Raw genomic sequence first — 16,617 nt, forward strand, 5'->3', positions numbered from 1 at the left:
CCATAAATCCAGTGTTTTTATTAAGACCATAATTTTTAGTGTCTACCAAAGTTATGAATTTAAGATCCCAGGCTCATCTTTTGAAAGTGTTGTGCAGTTTCCCTTTGAGGTTGAGGACTGATAGGTCAGATATAGAGTGATCGCTTTGTGAAAAGTGTTCGCCCACTGGTGATATGGTGGTTTTGTCATTTATCGTTTTATGTATGAGTTCATTTGCGAGGGTAGTGATTGTCTGGTTTCACTTACATAGCTGTTATTGGGGCATTTAGTACACTGGATGAAGTACACCACATTTTGTGGTGAAGTGTTGCCAGTTCTTTTAATCTTTTGGTGCTGAATTAAAAGCATATCAAAGTTCATTTTCATAATCCAGTAAAATCAAATTTAAATACTGCCCATTAAGTATTTGTTTCCTTATATAATTGTTTGTGTGTGTATATCAAATACAAACCTAGTGATATCACAAGCAAAAAATTCGAAAAAATCTGATTTTGAGATATTCATGAATTACAGAAAGATTATGTTGGTGCTATTTGCAGTCAGCTGAAATCTTGAAATTGGATGTTACACACTAACAGTTTAGGCTGATGAATAGAAATTAAAATGTTGCAATAATCAGACTGAGGGGAGTACACATTTTTACTCAATACAAATTCTCTACTTTATACATATATAAATATGTCACTAATTTACCAGTGAAGCACAAAATATGCATTCTATACTGCAATTCAAAATATTTTAATAGTAGAGTTTGACTAAGGATTAGAAACTGCTTAAACTATCTTCATATTTTACGTGTGACATATTAAATTAATAGTGGACTCTCCTGTAAATTCAATCCTCTATCAGAGTCACCAATCCCTGTCTATTCAATAACAGCACCTTCCATGCAGTACAATTCTTGATCTAAATCAGCTCCTCTTCTGATATATAATTATAAAAAAGACCTTGTCTACTGTACTGCTTCATCATTACTCTGTGGAATAGGTTCCTTCCAAGGTTTTATTTGCCTTACCTGTTTGGAGTGGTTGTCTATCATACTAGACGAATCATCAATGGCCAAGCAAATCTGGTACTGACGTTTGCTGGGCTTGGTTCTTCGCAACCAGATCTTATCCTTTCGGAACTGACTGGCGATATATGGAATCACTTTGCGCATATTCAGTCTTTTTCCTGTTCTGTAATCGCCTCTGATAGTTAAGAAGCCAACAAAAATATTAGTGGGGAGAGTCATTTTATTGATAATAGTTTATACAATTTGGTAATTATGCACAGCAACACAGGCCGAGATTTTCAGAACTGGATGTCTAAAATTAGGCTCTTATGTCCTACAAATTGGTCTGATTTTCAGCTCCCTGATTTTCAGGGAGTTGGATGCTCTTTTGAAAACAGATTTTTAATGTAGATGCCTAAATATGGAATTGGGAGCCTGACTTTTGGTACTCAGTATTGAAAATTTTGGTAAAAAATTATTTGACTTAAATCTTGTTCAGAATCACTTGGAGCTAAAACGTGAACAATGCGGAGAAGATTTTGACTTCTAACATCATTTTGACTCGCTAGAGCTTCCATTGAAATCAGTTTGAGCATTGTATAAAAAAAAACCAACCCCCACCCCCCAAAAAAACAACCCACCAAAAAAACTACAGATACAAGATAGTGAAGTCTTATAATCCTTCACTACCACATCACATTTGCAAGTCATCAGATCACCTAAGAGTTCTAATTAAAAAATAAAATGAATGTGCATGCATATGGGAAACAGTTACTACAAATATTACAGGATACTGCTGAGGCCCAAACGCAACAAGCTGTGGCTGTAAAGATGCCTGGCCCACAAAGTGAGAGGTTAAGAGGCTAGAAGCCTTACAGAGAAAAGACTTACTTCAACTTGGCTGCCTGAGTGGGTTCAAGTATGAGTCGTAGCTGCTCACAAAGCTGTTGTGAAAGAGGAGCGGTCAGTGCTAAATACCTCTGCCACATCTCAGCTGCCATCTTTTCCTGTAACAGTACCAGACGAGACAAAACTCACTACATTCATTATGGACAAATGAAAAGCTGTGAAAAGCTGGAAGGAGAGAGCACAAATCTGAGGACAACATTAATAGGACAAAGTAAGTCTTCCAGTGAAGTTAGTGGGAAATGCTTGACGAAGGACTCATTTCTGGGCTCCAGTGGAATGTTCAAGAGAAAGCCTTCTAAAGGCAGAACAGTGTACTTCTGTGTAGCTGAAATTTTAAAGGCTAAAAAAAATAATCAAATCAATGCAGTAGGCTGAGCAGCTAATACTATTATTGGAGCTATAACTGGTGCTGTGTAGTATACTGGCACTACTGGAGGAGTCTATCTGGGAGTTGGAAAAGTCCTTGGCAGAGGTAATGAGAAGTACTGTTGGGTGGATAAATAACCAATATATTACTCTCCATAAAGACAGAATTTATATGGAATGGAGCTAAGTGGCTTTTCCATGCAGCTGACTTGCTACTGACCTGAAAGAAGGAAAAGAAATTTTAAATAGATCTCCTGGAAAAAGGCCCATACCATCAGGCCTTATTGCTATCTAGAAAGAGGCAGTAGATGTATTTATTTTTTCCGATGACTCCTACCATACCAAGGAAAGTGTTACTGAAACATGTTATTCTGAACTGGTTTGAGCTAGAGAACCAAGCAGTATCGAATCTCTCACTATGAATTTGCAAAATACATTGTTTTCAAGAGCAGTTTTTACAATCTTAATAAACAGAAGAGTGTCTTCTCCTTTCTTACTAAACTTGTAATGTGTATGGAAAAATGTCTAAGGGCTAGAATACTAGCTTCTCTTTGATTAGTAAGGAAGAGATTTGTCTACCTCTCCTGCAACTGGATCTGCCTAGGCATGAGAATCTGCCTGTGCAGTTTCCTTTGCTGGACAGGGTCCTTACATCACAAGACAGCAGAAAATGGTGCACAGATACCTCTTATTTTAGTCAACTCAGCTGTAAAGAGAAGACTTTATTAGCATTAGATTTTAAAAACCTCCTTTTAAATGTCACAGTATTCTAATGCCCAATGGCCATTCTTGCCTCCAAGCCTACACCAAATGGTTTTAACATTTCCACTGCAATTGCCACTCTATAAACAGTAATGTTTTGACAGTTAAACTAGAACCACAACAAGATGGCTGCTGGCCCATGGTCTCTGAGACTGGGTGTTAAAAATGACATCACTTTTTAGCAGGGTGACTGCCATTAAGAGGAGTCGCCATAACGACAATTTTAATCAAGAGTAATTTTCAATACAATTTAGTTTATAGCTGCGGTAATCGCAGCCAAGTTGAAGAAGTTCTGGCACAGACAACCTAAAAACAGACATTGTAACACTGCAGATGAAGGAGGCAGCTTCCAGCAGTAATATCTATAGACTGGTATAGGTAAAGTGGTGTGTAACCCTGGTAAATTGCAGGTGTCACCTACTCAATGTGTAAGGACTTGACAGGTATGAGAGAAAAGTTTCTCACTATGAGTTTTAGAGGTCATTACCAGAGTAAGTTCAAAGCAGCTTTCTCTAAACTGCAGATAATGCTTTGGAAACATGATTTGAATCATTGCCCAGCTGTAAGGTTTGTGTTAAGAAGTTTAAAGGACAAGCTAAACACCACAAGACAGAGGGAGATTCAAATTGCTTTGTCTGAAAATTAGATTCTGGACTGTAAGTCTTCATCCATGACTTCAATAGGGTTACAATATGACAGAACGCACATTAAGGATTCCTATGGCAGGGTAAGATCACTAACCTCATCTGGGTTTCCAGATTGCTGAGTTTGCCAAGCTTCCAGTTGCTTTTCCAGTTCCTGTCTCAACTCTTCGGGATCTTTAATTATGTGCTAAAGGTACATTTATGAGAAACGGAGTTAGTCCACATATCAGTAACCTCCAATCCTTACAGCATCATAAAAAAATTAGTAAGAGCCAGAGAGGGTTATAATAATGGCTAAGATACCTAGAAAACCAAGTTTAGCAGCTTTCATTTTAAATTTCCATAATTGCTATTATCTTTTCTTGTTCTTCTGTACAGACAACATAATTTTGGTTGTTACATGTATTTTGAATATGTATTAGAAGTACTGAATTTCAAGATGATCGATTTAAGTTGCCTTGTGTCAAACTGTTGATTTTTCTTTTTACTGTCATTATGAAAATCAGTCTATTTCAATTTATTTAAATTTCCCAAAGAAAAAGTTCACTCAGCAGCTAGTGGTAGACTCAAAGAATTTTTTCTATTTAATGTATTAACCGAATATGGCAACTCACCTATCAGGCTAATATATCACTGTTTGATAGCTTATGCACGCTTTTTGTTAAAATAACAACTTAAATTATATTTCTTCAGTCATCACTGATAGTAACAGGACCTCAGACATCTAACCTTAGAGAGTAACTTAATAGGACTACAGTATATGGGCTATATAGTTGGAATTAAAATAATCTCTAAAACCTGCATATTCGAAAGTTTAAAAAATATTTTTCTTTATTGAGTTTTGTTTTAAACAAAATATTCAGCACATCACTGGAGAATCAGAAAAGTGCTGATAATTTCTGATCCCACAAGGAACTGTAAATCTCTCTTGTAATCTACTGCAAGTTAATTGTAGGGGGGGAATGGGAGTGTGTATGTATAAGACCCAGCTCCCTCTCCCTTGCTAAAAGCAAAGGGAGACCTCAACCCTTTTCCCCATGGCTTAGGTAAGTGATGCTTCCCTTCCTCATCTGGTGCAACAAGAGCTCCCCATCCTGTTTTAGTCTATTTTAATCACTTGATCTACCTGTATGTTTCCTCTTGTTTCACCTGTACATGAAAGAGCTAGACTATTCTGACCACAATATGATGGCATCTTTGCAGTCAGTAGCACTTCTCAAAACGTTGTTTCATTCTTACTGGCAGGTCATTTGACACTACCAATATGTACAGGAACTTCAAAATACACTCCTCTCTAGCCCCAAAATAACTGAAATTGTGATATAGTAAGACAACAAATGAAGATGAAAGGGTTTCGGCAATCACACTGAAACGGTTCCTCCTTCATAAACTGGCCCTCCACATAGCACATGTCTATACGAGAATTGCTAATTATAAACTGCATGACCACAGCCTATACCACAATTCTCCCTGAAATCTTCCCTGCCACTAAGGCTATTCCAGCACCACTGATGCACAGGTCCCACAACCCATCAGTGCAGGCCACACACTCCTGCCCACCTTTCCTCCTCTGCATGGGTGTTTAACCACTGGGGAACACCCCAAATGTAACCAAGTAGTGGGGGAAATAAGAGTTTACATTCTAAATGAACACTTCTCGCTGTAAGATACATTAGATAGCTTCTCTCTCTTTCTCACTATTTCATATCCTTATGTAAAACAGCAGTGGGATGCTTTTGGTACAGTACCAGGACCGTGGTGTTCATCAAAAATTGATGGGCCGTATGTATAGTAGAGTCTTGGTTTCTTTTTGGTTCCTCCTCTGGCACCTTTGGTGGTTTGTCTGCTGTAGCGTCTTTGACCTCCTCAGAGTTGAAAGCCTGGATTTCCAACTCCGCTTCATCAGACCCTGTAGTTACATAGTGCATAGTTACTAAACATCGTGTCCACTAAAATATACAGGTTCTTAAATTATGGCTACTATATCTTGGCTCCCACTGGGCAGAGAATTCTCAAGTCTATAATGTGCTTTGGAGCTTTTCCTGTTTTGGGCAGTTATGGCTGACAACAGTCAGGCCCATCTTCCTGCCAGCTGAGCAGCAGCTCAGTTCTATTGTCCTTCTTCCCTTTTCCTTTGAGACAGTGCACTTCTCGTTATTCCATTCCCACTCAGCCCATCGACCACTTTCTTCTCCACTTGGCACTTTTATGCCGCTGCGCCTGAGGAGACCACTCAGCCCACCCCTCAAACCTCTTTTGTCTTGTTAAAATTGGGTTTTCTTGCATGCACTTGTGTGCTCCTGTCTCTCAGATTGGAATGCATCTATAAGCCAGTTAAGAATGAAAAGAATTGACAGTCTGCCCACCTGAATGGAAACCATTTGCCTTCTTTATGGAAGTGAAAAAAGATTAAGGAGACCATTGTCTTGAAAGGGAGTAGCAAGGTACTCTGCCACTCAACCAATTTAATAGTTAATGCTGGTTGCTGACTTGGACTACAGACGCAGCTTCAGAAAAGCCCATTAAAAGCAGGCATTTCAGAAATATCTATATAGAACTTCTTTAAGGGAAGTGAGAGGGCTATTTAAGAAGAGTTTACCAAGGGTTTTAGTGGCACTAGACTTCTTTAATTCTGGCTTCAGCTCCTCTGTGTCTACAGCATTGAGATCTTCATTGTTCTGCATTTCTGTCTCCATGGCTGCATCTTCAGAAACCACCTCTTCCTTCTCTTCACCAAGAGGCATAGTAGGTTTCTGCTGCTCTTTGCTAGCTACATCTGTACAAAGGGAACAGGACAAACATTAAAGGAAAAACAACAACAACTTTGCTTTCTGAGGTTCTTCCATATCAGCACTCTAACAGAAAAACAAATCATATTTCAGATACCTGAAGCCTCTATTTTGTTTTCTCTCAAGGTTTCACGTAAGTAAAACTTAAATCTGTGAAGCCGTTGAATGGGTGGAAAAATCAGTCTGAGCTATTGTCTCAATCATTGCACAATGTGAGCTGTGCTATGCTAGGGAACTAATGGTGTTAATCTTCTTAAATTGATAATGATTTTAAAGTTATTGCTTTTTCAAACCCCCCATCCTCTCCCCCCGCAAAAAAACAAAAAATAAAAAAATACCCCAATGCATTAAAAAAGCCAGCAACTTATTTCATATGGAGTAAACACAAAAAATGTGCTGGGTAAACCTGAATATTTCACAGATGTGTGTGAACAATTAAGACTGCAAGGCAAACAAAGTGAGATTTAAGGTAAAGTTTTTTAAAGTTTCAAACTTATGTAGGTGCCATAGTCCCATTTTTAAAAAGTGACTGGCATTTAGTTTCACTCAAAATCAATGGCAGTTAGGGGTCCTAAGTACCTAAGTCACTTTTGAAAATGGAATTTAGGCACCTCTGAAAACTTTAAGCTTTATCTATTGTGTCCAACTTTACCAGTACCAATGAAACAGTGATTTTATTATGAAAGAGGAGCAAAAAGCAATTACTTAAAAATCTGAAAAATTAAAAAAACCCAAGAAATTTATTAAAAACAAAAGTTTGCTAAAAATCTTTAAACTATTTTGTTCCTATACACTGAGCCAAAATGGTGTAATTAGTAAGAAACACTTCAGATAATAGGAACCTTGACCTCAATTCTGCAATATTCATTGTTTACATTTGAAGTTAATCTCTGAAGCCTTGTAAACACCATCATACCATAAATTTGTGCATCGTAGGATTCAGTGCCTTGTTTAATGTGTTCAAATGCATCAGCTTCTTCCACATTTTGTTCAGGCTGAGTTGTATTCTGTTTGGCTTCACTGCTGGATTCTATGGTTCTCAGTCGCTTGTGGATATGTTCACTGTGATCCCCCATTGAGCGCTCATTGTCAGCCTGACCAGGTTTCCTCTTAAAACTCTGAAAATGGCAAATAAACACCAGGCATTTCTGATAAGGAAGTTGGAATCTGACCAAAAGATTATGAACCAGAGTAAACAACCAGTAATTTAGTCTAGGCTATTTGGTATTGCATGTTAGAAAATAATGTTTACTACTATAATTTACAAGAAAAAGAAAAAGCAACCTGTGTATTTTTTCTGCTTTGTTTCTGAGAAGCCAATCGTGCCATTAAGTTGGATTCATGGCCTTCAGTTTGATTTGCATCTGCAGCTCCACTCCCATGTTCCTAAAAGACAAAAGGCCAAGAGGAAAAAATATTCACCTGCTGTTCTGCTGGCTTGTAAGAAAACCGTCGTCGCAAGACTAGGCATAAATGCTTTAGCACTTACTTACAAAAATTTTAGAAACTAAATGGGACTATAGAGATAGCTTTTCATCTGACACAACTGAGCTATGGCTGAGCTGAACTGAGTTCTGGAGAATAAAAGTAAGAGCTTGCGCGTATATCCTATTTTTGTAGTGTGCAGATAATACACAATTCCATGGCTGAAGAATTAGCATAAACAAACACCTCTGACTGCCTGGGAGTTATCTGAAGAAACTGCAGAAAAATTCATATAGATAAACTCAGACTCAAATTTGAGAGACCTAATATTGTTTCTTGCTTGTAATTTGTCTCTAACTGTATTTAAACTTAGGATATACACAAGCACTTTCCACATTCAGATAACCCTTTAAAGAGTATTTGCTCTGTTCTAGACATACAAAAAGAAGCACACAGACAAATTTGAAGTTAGATTCCCATTTAAGATATTTCCATTTATTTCACCTCTTTAGCCTGGTCCTTCTCTGAAGCTGCTCCAGCCAGCTCAACAGCACTGTCACTCTGCAGATTTTCTTCTCCTGTTTGCCCGTGAGCTTCATGTTCCATTCGTTCTACAGATTCAGGTAACTTCTCATCCTTCTCCAGAGTATCTTCATCCTCTTCTTCCTGAAGTAATATGAAATACAGATCTAGCACTCTAGAAATGTAGGGGCATGGTCATCGTTGTGACATAAGCTAATTTAGAAATAAGCAGTGTCTATTTTATCTCAGTGGGGAATCAGTATTTCTCCCACAATATCACTGGAATTTTGTTCAGGTATTTCTGCCACTACTGCCATGGGGGGGGGGGGGGGGGGGGGGGAGGAGGGGGGAATCACAAGCCTCTTAATGGAGAAGTCAAAGTTGTTATTCTTCAAATAAAGGTAAATTCCTCTGCTAAATTTTATTAAAAGAAACCCTGATTATCCATATAAAGTAAAAACATGTTTTTTTAACCTGAGGTTGAAAGCCTTGGTCAGCAGCTGGAATCCCTTTCTCTCTCTCCTCTTCAGCAGATTCTTTATCTTCTGTCAGTGGTTGTGTTTCCTCCTCTTCATTTTCCTCAGAGTTTTCTGTATTTCCTTCTTCTTGGTCATCATCTTCCTCCCCCACTTCACCTTCACCCTCTGCTTTATCTTCAGAGGTGCCTCCTTCAGCTGGCTCTGGATCTCTGCCTGTATCTTGAGTATCTTCTCCATCCTTATCTTCCCCATTTTCAGTCTCATCTAAATCCATTGGCTTCTCTTCTATCTCAAAAGGATTTTCTTCCTCTGAATTAAAGGATAAGGAAGTGATATAAAACTTTCAGCAAACAGAGAAAGCCTAACTGGAAGAAAAAAAGCTTAGTGCTTCAAAATCATAACAGGAAAAAAAATACAGCACTCCCTTGTGTGCAGAATCTACGATATCTCAACCATTTGCCTCCTCTCTAAGAAATACAACAGGTATGTATGTAAGGGCCCATCAGGGTCTATTCCTATTAACTAGTCCTGATCTAAATTTTCTCAGCTTTAAGTAGACTTTATTAAGTGCAGATACTTGGAGGTACTATAGAAAGTACAGAGAATGCAGCAACTGGGCAATAAAACAGTCTGCCTAAAGAGGCTGTTGAATCATCACTACTAGATGAACTCCTGGAATAAGTTAGATGAAACACTTGAATTATGAGAGAAAATGTATTCCATACAGGTGATTGCAATGAATAGACTCTCATCCAGCCCTACTGTCCAATTCCTGACGCCAAAACATACTGTGAACTAACCAGAATGTAAAACTAGCAATTTTTATTTTCTGGTCTTAATGGTACATTTGAGTTGTTGTGCAGCAGATTTTCTTACAAGGGATCTTATCTGACTCTTCCCTCAAGCTCCTCACTATTTGAGGTTCTCAAATAGTTCTCTATTGGGTAGTTGTAGAGACAATTTCTTAGTTGGTACCTTCTCCTTCCTTGTCCTCATCGCTCCTCTCTTCATTCTCTAAGTTCAGGTCATCAGGAAGGTCCAAAGCTTCAGCTTCAGGCTGCTTCTCTTGCTTACCATGATAGGGATCCACCTCATTCTCATCATATTCACGCTATAAAGCAGGAGAAGAAAGCAACATATTGTAAAGTAGAGGGGAAGGAGAAAAGGGTTAAGAAGCAATTTCTCTGGGAAATGGAGATACATATATGGCACATTAAATTTTGCATTCAAATATGGTGAATAGTAATTTCTACTAATTAGTTTCTCCAAGTCCCTAGGCCAGCCTGAACAGTTTGAAATTGCTTTAAAGCAGCATATTCTTTTTGGTGAAGACACCTTGCTCTCTATCAAGATTAATTCCAGCAGTCATCTTTACCTTTTGTGTTGAATAAGGTGATGCTTCTCCTCAAGAACTGTATAAAGCTGCCCCCCGGGAAGCCTTTCATACCTTTTCAAAGACTCAGTGGCTCAGGCTGTATAGCTGCCATCCTCAATTAACAGGTGCTGCCTGCTACATCTTTTCTAAAGTATGCACCCTGACGTCTGTTCTAGAGCTGCCTGAATAGCAGAGAGGATGCTAAAGAAAAGTATTTCTTACTCACTACTCTGGCTTTTTCTTTAAGCTCTGCTGTGCCAATCAAAACATCATGCTGCTGTGTTTAGAATATAATTTTTATTGTTCAAAGTCTTAGAGCAGGATAAGCCAGCCAGCTCTATTTCACATCACTAGGATGCATATCCATTGTTTGGGCTGGCATAGATGGGTTTTTGAGGCGTAACAATTTACAGACATAGAAAGTCATGAAAACTAAAGACTACACAGTTTAGGATGAAACTAAGTATGTGTACTTAATTCTTTATTTTTAAAACCTTATGGCAAATGCACTTTGGCTCCTGTGCAGAATCTCCAAGGACAAAATAAGCAGCAGTTTGAATAAATATCACTGAATTGTGAGAGCAAAACTTCTGAATAGCACAGAATGAAGAGGCACTCTGCGGATCATCAAAACTTCATTGCAAAGTAGTGATTGTGTTGACCATCAATTAGTATTTTTAAGAAAAACAAAAGCAGGGAATCTCTGACTTTTGGAGCAATAGAATATATATAGTATACTGAATGTTATTTTTATCACTAAGACATAGTATAGTTTTTGGCAAGGTTCTTCAGTTACTAGATAAAAACACTTCAAGTTCTCAGCAATACATAATGGACTAGAAGTGTTTTAACAGCAGGTCAGTATTCCCATGTAAATAATAAATGGCTTGTAACAATCTTGATTTTTTTTTAAACTAGGCTAGACATTTTTAATTTATTTAAAATATATATATATATTTTTTAATCAACCAGTAATATGCCATTACAGCCCTTAGCACAACTAGTACAACATTACAGGCTTCTGAAAACCCTTTAAAGTGCAGTATTCTTAGTTCTGTTTTAAAATCTTTTTACCTCATCTATTTGTTCGTGAATTTTCTCTTTGTTTTCACCATCCTCTGCTTGCTCCTCTTTTTCTTCATCCTTAGATGGCTTCTTTTTATCATTTTTATTGCCTGCATCCAAGTTGTCATCTTTTGCAACAAGCTCGGAATCACCCTGAGTATGGACAAAAAAAATCCAGAAAGTGATTATGCAAAATGCTAAGAAGTCTGTGTAATTACAGGGCCGCAAATCCAACAGGAAACAAACCAAACACATTTAGGATATATTCAAATTGCCCCCTTCTGAGGCCAGAGGCTACTACATAAGTGGTTACCTTCTTCAATTAATGTGCAATTACTACAGTCATGACTGACTTGCCCATACTCAGCAAGCATGGACAACCTTACATCGGGGCTAGGCAAAAGGTTCACATGGGACACATTTGGTTCAGGTTGATTTAATTCAGTTGGGCATGTGATTGCATTGTGAGTTTGAAACTCACCATATCATGCTATAACTATGAGCATCACCTGCTTTCCTAAGGCTGGTCAAGAAAGTCCAAACTCTTGAAGATCAACTCTGAAGAATAGGGAGAAATCTGGGTTTGCTGAATTAGGGACAAGAGCCAAACACTTACTGCTTCCATTTTACACACCCATCATTTGAAGGGAGAATTTAACTACTCTCCCCCTTTATGTCAGATCGCATACTCTAGGTCACACTGAGTTAGTGAGGTTGTTATGCCTGAGGGCATTCTGCACCAAAAAATTCAAAATTCTGTGCACAATATTTTAAAATTCTGCAAATTTTATTTGTCAAATAAATGTGGAGGCTCCAGCATGGCATGGGGAGCACAGGCCACTGGCTGCACAGAGGTAGGAGATCATTGGGAGTTTGCAGAGCTTCCTGCAGCCTGTGGAGAAATCTGGGGGTGGGTCTGACCGGCCCTGGATGCCGTACAGGGGAAGAGGAAGTCCCATCCTCCCCAGCCCAGCCAGGACTAGGAGCTGAGCCCAGCACAGGGCAGAAGCCACCAGCTGGGTCTTCCCCAGTCCCGCCCTCTGCCCCACAGTGATCTACCCCTCTGCCGACTATCGTGGGCACCCAAAACATACTGCTGGGGAGGGTCACATGACTGCTCTTGTGGCTTCCCTTTGCATCCCTGTCAGAAAGTCATTTTTCTGCGGGGGACATGAATTCTGCACATGCAAAGTGGAGCAGAATTCACCCAGGAGTAAACTGTTGTACACATGGTAATAACGTTGTACTATTTTTTATTTCTTTTGATCTCCCTTTGTTTTTTTACCTCATCCATTCCTGGTCCAGATTCTTCTGTTTTACTGTCATCATTGTCATTGTCCTCTTCATCATCGTCGTCGTCATCACCCCAGAGCCTCTCATCCAGTTTATCAGCTTCAGCATCACCAAGATTTCCCATCTGTTTATCCAGCTCTTCATCTTCATCTGATTTCTCACTGTCTTCTGTGTACAAAACCACAACTCAATGGAATATGTTATAACACTGATTCTGTCAAGTGCTATATATATATATATATATATATATATATATTATTTAAAGTACACTGATGAGAAAATGCATTGACTATGGACTTTTCCAAAATGTAACTTTACTCTGAAAAGCACTAAAAGATAGCCTCTGGCAATTCAAACATGAAGCCTGTTTAGAAGCAACTGGTGATTCTATGTAGACACGATGTATTAAGGCAAGAAATAATTTTGCCAAGTCTATCCTGTACAAGTTCTATTACAATATGCTGCTGCACAGCAAGCATTTGTGTTTTGCTGCAGGATTTTTAGCTAAGTGAAATTTGTTATGTATTATAAAGCATTGTAAAATCAAAATTTCCCCCCTAAAAAGTTAGCTCTATTTTCCTAAGTGATATTCAAAAGTCAATAACAGCCTATTTCTTTTGTACAAATGTATTATAGCTTTGCTGAATATTGGCAGTTACTGAAACACTCATTACTTTGAAAGACATCTGAAGTCATTAACCCATCTGTAGCACTGTGATAGGTCATTTAACAATAGGAAGGACAGCCAATTCATTTGTTCCAGTTCCATGCATCTGTTACAGTTGAGGATTGTGAAGTTGGCTGTGGTTTGTGTTTTGTAACTCTGACTTGTTGCTATTTATACTTGACTTTTTCTATTCTATTCTTAGAGTTCGTTTAAGAGTGTCTATATGCTTTGCTATGTGAAAGTAGGAACTGTTACTGAACTAGTCAATTACATTTCTAGAAACTACAAGAGTGAAATCTTACCAGATTGCCTTAATGAAAGAAACAAACCTTTCTTGTCTTGTTCCCCATCATGCATTTTCCCTTCAAAGTCCTCTGACATTTCAATCGCATTGTCCTCTCCTTCAATGTCTGGTTTGGAGTCTGGATCCTCTTTCTCCTTTTCTTGACCTTTTTGATAAGTGTCTTCCACCTGGATTATTAAATCAACAGTTACAACGGGTTTGTTTTCAAGATTAATGCTTGGTTTAACATTACCTTGATAACTAACTCATTGTAACTATTTTTACCTTGATATAAACCTAACTTCTTAGTTGGACAGTAAAGCAGTCAGTAACATCTCCATTTGTTTCTTTCATCTAAACACAATCTGTGTGTTTTATTTTTCAGGATTGAAGGTCTGAACATTTCTACTTTCTACCGTCCTTTTTATTGGTAAAAATGGCCCCAAAAAGAACTTGAACAGAAACTATTTTGCAGTGTTCAGCAATTTACAGGAGCCAAGACTGCTGCTTAAACATTGAATCTTACCCTGGTGGAATTTAGAAGGAAAAAGCAATTTACTCTGAAAGTCCAAATTTACAACAAATTCCACTCACAGTAACCAAAGTTTGGGTATACTACAAATTTGGTTTGCTGCAGCTTATGCTAATCTTCAAAATAAATCTTGATTTCAAATAACTGACCAGCGATTCATTTCTAGTTATCCTTGAACCAAACCACACACACATACCTGGTCTTCGTTTTCTATTTTGTCACTCACATCCTTCTTGCCTTCCCCATCTCCAATACCACCTCCCTCGTAATCATGGAACTCTGTTGCTCCCTCTCCTGCTGCATCCTCCATTAATTCTTTTGGCAGACAAAATCCCTACAAAAGGGAAACATATTTACTGATAAAGAGTCAAAAATTAGTACTGACAGTAAAGACAGTATAAGTGAGTATTTTAAACAACAAGAACAAGAAGTGTTATACTTTGAGACCCATTTCCTTATATTGGCCCTACTCCTACAGTATTTCTTCCTAGAAATATAGATTTGTGCTAATTTGAATAAACCTGAGTAGAAATCAATTGTTTCATTAGCAATGAAAAGCTTAAAAAAGACTCAAAATCTCTAAGCAGTCTCACATTTTTTGTTTGCATCCCAGCCTGCACACTGTAACTCTACCATGCTGCTGCTACATGCAACCAAGAAATGAACCAGAAAATCTCTGAAATCTCTTGAAAATCAACGGAGAAAGCAAATTTTAGAAATATGTAAGTAAATTCAAACTGTACTTACACAATGTGTATATTTACATTTAAGCCATTGTAGACTTTTGTCTACATTATGTACAATTAATATCAATCTAATAATTTCTCTAAAGGTTCTTACCTTTTGGGTGAGCTCTGTAAATATACTGGTTAGAACAGAAAGCAATTTCCCAGTACTTCTGTGAGATGCCAAGGAAACAATGAGATAGAACAAGATAAGATCTGAATACTTGGAAAGCATGGGCATTAGGCGCACAAGTAAGTAGCAGGATTGATTGAAGAACTGCAAATTAAAGACAAGGGAAAAAGAGCTTCCAGTCATATAACTCCATCTACATTAAAATGAGTCCTCAGACAGGGTAACAATACTGAAAACATCAATCCTTAAATCATGTTCTGCCTTGACTAACTAATGTGTCTGCACCATAAATCTAGTTTAGTTTAACACGTGCCTTTTAGAAACTCTCCACCCTAAAAATGTATTGTAACTATCTATTCTCAAGAAATAATTGTGTGGCATGAAGTGACTTATTTTGTATTAAAGAACTCGATTTTAAGCCTAGAAAAATACGTGTATTTTTTTTTTCAGATACACAGCCAGTGGAGATATTTTACTTAAATTCCTTCAGTTTCTAGTGATTTTTCTATCTTTCGCATTTCACAAAAGCTAAACCTATCTTTCCCTATAAAAAGCAGAGGCTTGTCTATAAGAACAGTTATTCGGTGGCAAGCTGGGATGTAAATCTAACTTGCATTAGTCTGCTAGGCATTAACTGCCCATGTGGACCCTACTACCGTGCAATGGAAGTTCTGCAGTGCACTTTGATCTGCCCTGTTTTCACACATTTTTCAATTCTGAGGATAAATGCAGATGGGGTAGGTGGCGAGGCAGAGACAGTGAATATTTATGAACCCATGTTCAAATCTTCCTCCCTTTGGGACCACAATACAAAGAGAAAGGGAAGAATGAATTTACCTTGCGTTTGTCTGCTGTGCAATCCTCTCCATAAGATTTCAGTCTTTCCAGGAGTTCTGAAATGGCAGAAATTATTTTCTGCACATGCAGAGAACTCACATCAGCATAGAGGTCTTCATCCAAGAGCTTACTTAAAAGCCCCGACTTGAGTCTGTCAGCTGAGGCCTCCTCCTCTTTGACAGAAATACAGAAACACAAAGTTACCAAAAACAGTCTCTAGACTCTCAAAGTAAGAAATCCACCAATTCCTATCCTTATCAAGTTTCATAGGTAGTTTCAATTAACATGAAATCTGTGACTTTCAGTAACAGAGGCTACTTAAATACAGGGGTAATCTAGGTGTGCATAACTTACACTCACAGACTTACCATCTTCCTCTGAGCATTTTTCTTCCTCCTTTCCTTCTTCCTGTTTTCTCTCCGTTAAACACTGGATGGCATACAGGACAACATGGATGGCAATTTCTACTTGCACCGAGAAATGTTCCACAAACCCATCATCTGATTCTTGGTTCCCTTTTGAAAGATAAAATTGCCAACTTAACATGGGAATCCATTAAATTTAAATGCATTATTAGTCGTCATATTTTTCTCATATACAGCACACATTGCTCTACATGATACATTGACTGGCACCTATTTAAATTTGGAGAGTTACACTTTTCCAGGGATAGACAACAGATGTTATTAGGGATGTGCTGAAAGCTTCATTAAACAAAGAGAAGCAGAGCTCTCAGACTTAAATGTTTGGGCAAGGAGGCATTTAATCATCCCTGCAGTGGTCCAGCGGTTCCAGCCCCAGCATCTGGGTTAAGACT

The 16,617-nt window shown here is 38.1% G+C and overlaps 1 protein-coding gene across 1 annotated transcript in view; it reads right to left on the reverse strand.

Moving 5' to 3' along the window:
- Window positions 1–16,617, reverse strand: part of MDN1 (midasin AAA ATPase 1) — a 172,173-nt gene that overhangs the window by 5,732 nt on the left and 149,824 nt on the right. The window contains exons 81-97 of the mRNA XM_065400340.1: window positions 16,169–16,315; window positions 15,801–15,973; window positions 14,946–15,107; window positions 14,302–14,439; window positions 13,620–13,761; window positions 12,616–12,791; window positions 11,340–11,483; window positions 9,866–10,001; window positions 8,886–9,199; window positions 8,394–8,555; window positions 7,749–7,850; window positions 7,381–7,582; window positions 6,275–6,451; window positions 5,424–5,584; window positions 3,773–3,862; window positions 1,886–2,001; window positions 1,016–1,190 (exon numbers count right to left, since the gene is read on the reverse strand). Coding sequence (XP_065256412.1) covers window positions 1,016–1,190; window positions 1,886–2,001; window positions 3,773–3,862; window positions 5,424–5,584; window positions 6,275–6,451; window positions 7,381–7,582; window positions 7,749–7,850; window positions 8,394–8,555; window positions 8,886–9,199; window positions 9,866–10,001; window positions 11,340–11,483; window positions 12,616–12,791; window positions 13,620–13,761; window positions 14,302–14,439; window positions 14,946–15,107; window positions 15,801–15,973; window positions 16,169–16,315 — 2,717 coding nt within the window. The remainder of the gene's footprint in view (window positions 1–1,015; window positions 1,191–1,885; window positions 2,002–3,772; window positions 3,863–5,423; window positions 5,585–6,274; window positions 6,452–7,380; window positions 7,583–7,748; window positions 7,851–8,393; window positions 8,556–8,885; window positions 9,200–9,865; window positions 10,002–11,339; window positions 11,484–12,615; window positions 12,792–13,619; window positions 13,762–14,301; window positions 14,440–14,945; window positions 15,108–15,800; window positions 15,974–16,168; window positions 16,316–16,617) is intronic.

Source organism: Emys orbicularis, chromosome 3, assembly GCF_028017835.1.
Source record: "Emys orbicularis isolate rEmyOrb1 chromosome 3, rEmyOrb1.hap1, whole genome shotgun sequence".
Lineage (NCBI taxonomy): Eukaryota > Metazoa > Chordata > Testudines > Emydidae > Emys > Emys orbicularis.